We start from the raw sequence: 8,472 nt of genomic DNA, 5'->3' as shown, positions 1-8,472 counted from the left end.
AAAAAAAAAAAAAAAACCAGGTTTTCACATAACCCAGTAAACGACTTTATTGTTGCATTCAGAGAGCCGTTTGTTTGCCATTCTAGGAAGAGGAAGACAATGTCAACAATGGGTTTCATTTGAATTTTTATTTTTAGTTTTTTCAGTAAGAGATGTCGAAGCTATTTACTAGGATTGTTGGGTACATTAAAAATCGGTCTCTGATGGGGATAGACAAAGCGGGCAACCAATACTTCGTCAGAACAGAAAAGATTGATGGTATCAGTAAGTGGGTTTCAAGTCTCAATCTCAATCCTTCAGTCGCTTTTTTCATTATTATGGGATTTGGGTTTTTCTTATTCACTCTGTGTGTGCACTTTTGTATCATGGGTTTTGCTCCAATTGCATTAATTACTAGTGGACTGGACTCTAATGTGCTGTATACTTGTATTTGTCAATTGGGTTGTCTTTGTTTTCCATAAATTGAATAAATTTCTTGAGGTGTGATCTTATTGTGATCCATCAGTTTATCTTTGAAGTTGCCAATTTGGTGTTTGACAAAATGCAGGGAAATAGAAAATGTCGATATTTGTAGTTGTAAATTTTACTATAACCCCAGACCTAAGAAAGTCAATTCCGTTATGATAATGAATATTGTACAAGTGTTTTTGCTGAGATGATTTAGGTCTTTTTTTCTTTGTGTATGCAATGCAAATATTAAAATCTTACATTCTGGAGGTGAAATGAAGTCAAGGTTTTATATTGTGAGTGTGTGATACTCTGATTAGCTCAAAAGATACGTAGCTGTAGTGATAATTCAATTGCGTTTTATTATTATACCATTAAATTCACCTTGCTATGTGCAAATCTTATTCTGTTAATTTATTGATATGCTAGTGAAAGAGAAAAGATGGGTGGTATTCAAGGGAGAGAAGGAACCAACTTCCATTCCAGGTAATTGGTTTTAGGCAAGCTCTACTTCCTTTAAGTTCCAAATTCTTGGTCACTGTGTGCTTAGTTATTATCACTATCAGGTATTGTCTTTGTTTGATCAGTTAAACTAGAACAACTGCTCACAATTTATAATTGAATAGATAAAAAACTTATGTATGTTTTAATTGGAAATTAGGTGCAAGAAAAGCTTACATTTGTTTGTTTAATTAATGGTTGTTTACCCTTTGCTTGCTGTAGTTGAATGGATATGTTGGCTGAATGGGCAGCGCAAAAGTGCTCCAACTGCTGAGGTAATTTAGAAACTACTCTTTGTCTTGAAGTCGACAAGACCAATGACATGTCTGTAAGATTTCAGTTCCTAATGTAATGTGATGTACAAATATATTGGTTACCTTTTTTTATTTTTAAGGAAAAAAACAAAAATGGGGAAACATTTTCTTAAATAGCTTGCTCTGAAGAGTACACCTAGAGAGTGACTTTGTGTGTGTGTGTGTGTGTGTCTCTCTCTCTCTCTCTCTCTCTCTCACACTCACACACACACACACACACACACACACAAATTATCTGGAAAAAGCAGCCTACTGATGACTGCTAATTTTGACTAGCTTGAATTTCCAGCTACTGACATGTTTTCTTTTCAAAATTTTGCTTGCAAGTTGACTGAAATTATTCCCTAAAATGCATTCATTTATTTCTTTCCTTTTCTTTCTTTGGTGCCTCTTGAGAGATTAATGTTTAGATGAAATTGATGATCCTGGAAAAAGTAATTGAACTTACTCTCCCCTCAATAAATGTTATGTTAGATCCTATTGCCTTGGCTATAAAACCCAAAGAATGCGTTCATGGACCCTAGAAATTTGGCTTGGAGAAAAAAGAAGAGTGCTTAGTAATTACCATAGAGTTCTATACCCAATTTCTGGTCCATCTAAAAAGTTCCAGTGACAATAATTTGTGACTTGGATGTCCTTGGTGTGTTAGACTTAGACACCTTTTCTAGTTGCTTAAAGAGAGTTTTTTTTAAGTAATGTTACAGTGTATTTGACAGTTCTGTTCATCCCCTCTTCAGGAAATGATGGAACTGGAAGCTAGGCGTGAACAAGTTAGACTGAATGTTGCTCGTATGGGTTACTTCTAATATCAGTTGACTGTTCTGTTTTGTTGCTTCTGCTACTTTCTAGCAAACGATCTCCTTAATGTTTTTGTGATCATTTATCTGATGGTTAATAAAAAAAGCCTTGATATTTTAATTTCCATATGATTGACGTTTAATAGAGTAAGCTTTTTGCCAAAATTGTCTTGGATTTGCAATTTTCCTGAAAGTATCACTCAAATTTTAGAACAGGGCATGAAAATCTTGAAATTGGCTATCATGAAAAAATGCCTTTGAAATTCTGGTTAGTGGCAAAAAACTGAAATTCTAATTATAGTGTCAATTACAAAACTATGCTAGAAACCCTTTTTTTCCTTGTTACTCATTGATTGATTAGAAGATTTTGAAAACTGAAAGCATCTACTTTTTCTTATTATTTTATGAACATATTGGGTAATTTTCTTGCTTTCTAATGCTATAGATAAAAGATGGAACAAATTCATTAGGATAAATTTTTTATAGTTAATTGAATATTGGTCCTATTTTTATATAGTATAAGAAATGATTGCTTCATAGATATTAAAACCAACAACATTAAATTGTTTTGAATCTATGATAATGGTGCCATAAGCTTCAAATGTGGGAGAAATCTTAGAACTGGACTGTATTTTTAGTAGGAGTGTACAATACGTAGAAGGCGCTAATATAATGAAAACCCAACTATACCCTGCGACCACCCCCTTTTTTTCGTTTAATGTGTTTCTGCTCTCTCCTAACATCATATCCTTTACAATGACAATATTATTGTGAAAGGTTTAGTGAAGAAGTGCTATCAAGATCTTTTAAGTTGGACTGCTATATTATCATTTTTTTAGCATTATACATAGACCTTAACCGGCATTCTTTTTATTTCACAAAGTTCTCAAGAAAGAAGAGGAGGAAAAGAGAGCCAAAGCAGGGGCTACACGCAAAACCATCAGCACTGGTTAGCTATTTACAAAAATATTTTTTTGATAATTCTACTAAAATATTTATCAATAACTGATAATTATACCACATATATATAGGTCAAGTTGGAGGTCCAGACTTGAAAAGTTTCATTCAGCAATTTCCAGCTGCATCAGAAGGTATTGTAATCTTCACAAAACTCTTGCATTAAGTGAAGACTTTCAGTAAACAGCATCAAGGACCTCATACACATCATTGTGTTAAAATGACCCAGAACAACGCTTCAATGTAATATCAACTCATCAGCTTTGTTATTAAAACATTCTGTAATGGTGATCTGGTCAAAGTCATACACATATTCTGAAATATAGATAATTGTTGTCACGATGGACTCCCAAGTGAACTTGCATGCAATTTCGTACGCAATTCCACATGCATGTTTCCTACTTCACCACTCAAAATAATGTTGTAATTGTGTCCTGATGCATGTATGTGGGCATTTTTTTATATTGTTATTCAGAAATAGGACATGCCAGATAACGCCTTCAGCCTATAGGTCTGGCCCATTGGTATGTTGTGCACTTTGTATTCTTTGCCAGATAGCGTGTCAAATCTTACAAGTCCATTTTACCTGTGTAATTAAGTCAGCTGAAGAAACTAGTGTCATACAGAACCGCGTTGTTGTGTTAACTTCCTTGTCAACTTTCTTATATAATAAAATGGTGTGGTTTGCGATTTAAAAAATAAAATAAAAAATTGCAGTTATCACTTTGTCTTTTTCTAGCAAATGTGATCGTTATTGATATCAATAAAAGTAGAATGTTAATTTCAGAAGAAAAGATAACAGAGTAATGGACTCTTTTTCAGAGCTCAAAAATCAGTAATCTGATGGGACCAGATTATTAGGGAAGATACTTATCAAAAAAATAAAAAACCAATTTATTAGGGAAGATAAGTAAGGTGTTTCCCCCAACCCATACTGCTGTAAAAAGTAGCCAAAAATATGAAGCATCAGCCAAAACCTTAAACCATACATACCAATGAACCAAACTGATTCAAAGAGTAAAATGTCCTTAAAAAACGTTGAATTGTATAAGTTGCAGTCATAAAGGACCCAGTGGTAGGATTTTGTTACTATGATCTGTATCATCTATGCAAGTTAAGCTTCTATCAGAGCTTGGGACTTCCATTTATTAGTGTTATTGGTTCTCTAGAGCATAAAAATGACTTTCTTATTTCTGAAGGTATAAAATCTCTCTCAAACTGATTTTTTTTTTTTTATTTATTTATTTATTAGTTTTTATATAATTATACTATTTTTATGATTTTTTTTTCTTCTCAATTAAACTTATGAATTTTAATTTTTTTTTTTTTTTGGATATAGACAATTATAGGTCTATGTAGACACGAATGCGTCAATGCAAAGACCGATTTTGGACAAGTTGTTTAATAATAGGATTGGAAAGAGTTCAGCATATGATCAACACAGTAGACTAAGCTCCACATTTATCCCATCAATAGAAGTTATATTCTCTTTGCTTGCAGTTGCGTTAAGCCACTGGGCGGAATCATGAACCACAATTGGGATTTTTATATTATTATTATTATTATGAATGAGTTTTTTATTAACTTGTTTTCATGTTCGTAGAGTGTAAAAAGCAAGTGAATCCATCCTGGAAGCTTCAATATAATGACTCTTAACTGGAATAAGCAAAAACAAATTTGATAATTGAATCCAAGCAAATCAACAACTATTGCTTTACTTCTTAGCTCAGAAGTTTTATTTTATTTTTTTTGTATCTACTTTATTATACAGTGGAAAAGGCTCCATAGAATAATCTGTTCCCCCAATAGTCCAGAACTGAAACATAGCGGCAGACTTGCTTGGAAAGTATTGTAAAGCTGAAGGAAACAAGTTAAAAATATGATCTTCCATAATACAGTGTTTTAACGCTCAGTGCGTTTGAAACTTTGAATTAGCTTTTTGTTATAAGTTGGGCCAAAAAAACAAAATTACAATTTTACCAAGAAAAGTGAGCTTTAAAATATAAAAAATAAAATAAAAAGAAAGCAGGCAGTGGAACTGGAAAGAAAACAATGTTAGAAATAGAGGTGCATCATCATCCACCCCGCATATAATGGATATAGTTTAGGAAGTTCTATTACAAGAAACATGGATTTGAGAACTAACAAGTCACATGACACAAGTAAATTATAAAGACTTCAATTATATTAGTGATAGGAGATCTAATCTATCTAGAATAAATACAATTATGCATCTAGGGGGTGGTAAAAACTTTATTTTCTTTCACACCACAGCTAAGCCTTCACATATGTCTCAATTGCAACCTTTCCTGAATACGCAATGTTTTCAGACTTCTCTTCAGCTTCCCAGAGCTCTGGCAGTGCTTCCCTGATATTATGCATGCTCTCCAGTGCATGATCCACACCTTCAATGCGGTGAGAACTGCCCACCTACAGCCATGCATATATAGTTAAATTAGTTCAATAAGCACTATTACAATAATCAAAATGCAGGAATTATATTCATCATTTGAAATCAATAGCTTACCATCACAGTGTGAAGGTCCAAACGCTTCGCAGTCTGTAAATTACGAATACTATCATCAAAGAACACCTGCAAATTAGTGAGAAATTACAATGTTAATAAAAGATTAGTGGGTGGCTGGCAAAAGATTCAAGATATGGAAAATATGCAGAAGACTAATAGAGTATGGTGAGAAAGTAAATGGCCCTAACAATCAGTATCAGGGAGGCTTTACATGGAAGAAAGATGCAAAACAAAAGCAAATCCCACAAACTGGATTCAACCTGTTCACACCGCAGAGCTAAAAATTTTCCGGGAAAATGAATTAATATTCTTACTGTTCTTTGAGGGTTGATATTGGCTATCTTGAAAACTTCTTCAAATGACTCTTCAAATGGTTTGCAAATAACTGGGGTCCTCGGAAGTACTGAACTATCATTAGGTTCACTCATATACTCATTTGTCCCTGAAATGGTACTTGATCTTGGGACCCCTAATTCTGTGTCATCCTCTTCCACAGAAACATTCTCTTTGTTGGTTGGATTCAGAGTTTCAAAGCATATAATCCTTTCAAAGCAGTCCTCCAATCCAAGCCTGCTAAGCACTCTAGCAGCATGGGCCTTATCTGAATTTGTAAAGACCTAAACAAGAAGACCATACATCAGCATGAGAAGAAAGCTACATGGCAAGCTACTACCCAAGATACCCAACCCCAAGACCCCAACCCTTAAGAGCACTTCAAATGGATAGATTGGGAGAAAGAAACTCACAACTTTCCGAATAGGCAGGCTAAGCAAAAGACCCCTCAGTACAGGGTCAGGTTTTAGCAAATTGTAGGGCAATCTTCCATGAACAAAACTGTTAAAGAGGAAAGTAAGAGATGACAAAAGTTGTAATTTTTATGTTTTGAAGACAATGAGAGAGAGAGAGAGAGAGAGAGAGAGATTGGTACCCATGGAAGTCATCATAATCAAAGTTATATCCAACAGCCTGAAAAATAAAAAGAGAAATTCATTATCAACCTGCTCTACATTACACATATTTTCAGAAACAATTTTTGAAAAAGAATACTAAGACCATAGCATACCCTGAGACCAGCCATCGTTGTACCATAATCCTTGTACAACGAAAAACATAATTCTGGAACCTTTTTCTCCTCTATGCCAAGTTTTAGAAGCATATATTCTGCAGTAGGGAATTCAGAGAAGAGTTAAGAACTTAAGATTTTCCTTTATTTGCAGAAGAATTAAGCATTTCAACTACAATGCATGCATTACCTTGAATATTCTTGGTGACTTGTACCGACAAACCAGAACTAAGAGGGTAAAGGGTGTCATCCAGATCTGGAAATTAGATATACATATCTGGTTAATATGCTCCTTATGGAAAGAAAATTGAAAATGAAAAGGAACTTGTACAAAATGCTTACCGAATAGAAGACAATCAAATTTTGGCTTAGAAGCATGTAGGTACTGATCCTCATTTTCCATTTTGAACTAGAATGCTACAAATTAGAAAGACTGTATAAAGATAATATTTCAAACATGGTTAAAGCATGAACTTTGTATCTTAACTAATTTTTGGCATCATCTCACTAAAATAATAATTTTCATAGTCAGAAATGTACAGAAATAAATTATAACCAAAGAAAGCTATTTCTTGAAAAAGAACCACAACAGAAATAGAAAATGTACATTATAATTTTCTAGACATAAAAAAGTGGGTCTGGATAAAAAAGAAAACTTGCAATAAAAAAAATGGTGACTATAATTAAAATGCCACAACGTGGAACATCAAAATGTTTTTTTTTTTTTTTTTTTTTTTTAAACTACAAAAGTCCTCATAGACTTAAAAATTGACTGAAGCAACTAAGAATGACCGCAAATTAGTATATCAACAAATATTCAAACTTCATTAACCGTAGTTTTGAATTTTGACACTTCAAATTCCCGAGAAACCAAACACTTTGCTCCCAAATCAAAATCTAAAATGCCTCAAAACTCCAATCAACCCAGATCGCAAAACTGAAACCAAAGGCAACAGGCATTGCAAGATTTGGAAGAACAAAACCCTAAGCATTTGTCAAATCTTAACAGAACGCATCGCACACATAAAAAAGTAAAAAAAAAGAAAAAATCAAACAAACATATAACTAAATAAATAAGAAAAACCCAGAAACTGCAACAATGATATACATATACTAGATATTTTGGCAGCAAGTAATCAACTTTAACACATAAAACTCAAAAAGAAGACCAACCCAGTTCAGCATTTAACTGACATAACTTGAAATACAAGACCACAAAAATAAAAGAAGAAGCAGATAAACATCTTACCTAGAAGTCTGTAACCCAAATCAACCAGATCCAAATGGAACAATGCTACAGCAAAAAAGAAACAGAGACAGAGACAAAGAGCGAGAGAGAAAAAATGGGAGAGTGTGTGGTTTTAAATACAGAACCGTTGAATGCGTTGAATGAAAGCGACCAGAAAAGTATGTAAAGTGTAAAGTGTACACACTACACAGTGAAAAGAGAGAGAAGTTTTTTTTTTTTTTTTTGAAAAGAGAGAGTTTTCTTTTTTGTTTGCTTTGTTGGAAAGAAACTGAAATGGCATTTTGACTTAGTATTACGTGGTCGTATAAAAGTTTGACACGTTCTATGTTCTCCTAAGGTTTTGTGCCGCGTCCCAATGACACGTACCCATCAATGAGTATAGATTTTTTGTTTTTTGTTTTTTAATTTTTAGATTTTAATTTTCCATATTGGTTTCTCTATAAATTCTTGGCTTGTATTACGTACATTTGTTTTGAACATCACAGCAATACTTTTTTTTTTAAAGTAAAAATAAAAAGAGTTAAATACATTAGACACCCACATTAAAAAATTTTTTAAAAAAATATTGTGGAGGATAATTTATAAACTATAAAGTAAACCACGTCTATGAATACCAG

The 8,472-nt window shown here is 33.2% G+C and overlaps 2 protein-coding genes across 5 annotated transcripts; one reads left to right on the top strand and one right to left on the bottom strand.

Moving 5' to 3' along the window:
* The first annotated feature begins 6 nt into the window (after window positions 1-6).
* Window positions 7-4,267, top strand: LOC136070845 (uncharacterized). Of its 2 annotated transcripts, none has more exons than XM_065781347.1 (6): window positions 7-264; window positions 877-933; window positions 1,171-1,223; window positions 2,000-2,051; window positions 2,943-3,008; window positions 3,091-4,260. In XM_065781347.1, exons 1-6 carry the CDS (start codon window positions 153-155, stop codon window positions 3,180-3,182), a joined length of 432 nt encoding a protein of 143 aa, XP_065637419.1. In that variant the 5' UTR covers window positions 7-152; the 3' UTR covers window positions 3,183-4,260. The 2 variants fall into 2 exon arrangements, with proteins under 2 accessions (XP_065637419.1, XP_065637420.1); XM_065781348.1 differs by having other exon boundaries at window positions 151-268; window positions 3,091-4,267.
* Window positions 4,268-5,071: 804 nt separating this feature from the next.
* Window positions 5,072-8,015, bottom strand: LOC111992195 (uncharacterized protein C24B11.05). 3 transcript variants are annotated; one of them, XM_024024057.2, is made up of 9 exons: window positions 7,856-8,015; window positions 6,949-7,015; window positions 6,797-6,862; window positions 6,607-6,704; window positions 6,472-6,509; window positions 6,290-6,377; window positions 5,858-6,160; window positions 5,544-5,609; window positions 5,072-5,446 (listed from the first exon to the last, which is right to left on the bottom strand). In XM_024024057.2, exons 2-9 carry the CDS (start codon window positions 7,007-7,009, stop codon window positions 5,291-5,293), a joined length of 876 nt encoding a protein of 291 aa, XP_023879825.1. In that variant the 5' UTR covers window positions 7,010-7,015; window positions 7,856-8,015; the 3' UTR covers window positions 5,072-5,290. The 3 variants fall into 3 exon arrangements, with proteins under 3 accessions (XP_023879825.1, XP_023879816.1, XP_023879806.1); XM_024024048.2 differs by having other exon boundaries at window positions 6,949-7,039; window positions 7,856-8,014; XM_024024038.2 differs by having other exon boundaries at window positions 6,949-7,023; window positions 7,856-8,013.
* Between the last annotated feature and the right edge of the window lie 457 nt (window positions 8,016-8,472).

The sequence above is a fragment of the Quercus suber genome, unplaced genomic scaffold (assembly GCF_002906115.3).
Source record: "Quercus suber isolate HL8 unplaced genomic scaffold, Cork oak 2.0 scaffold_264, whole genome shotgun sequence".
Lineage (NCBI taxonomy): Eukaryota > Viridiplantae > Streptophyta > Magnoliopsida > Fagales > Fagaceae > Quercus > Quercus suber.
This window is presented reverse-complemented; position numbering and strand designations above follow the sequence as displayed.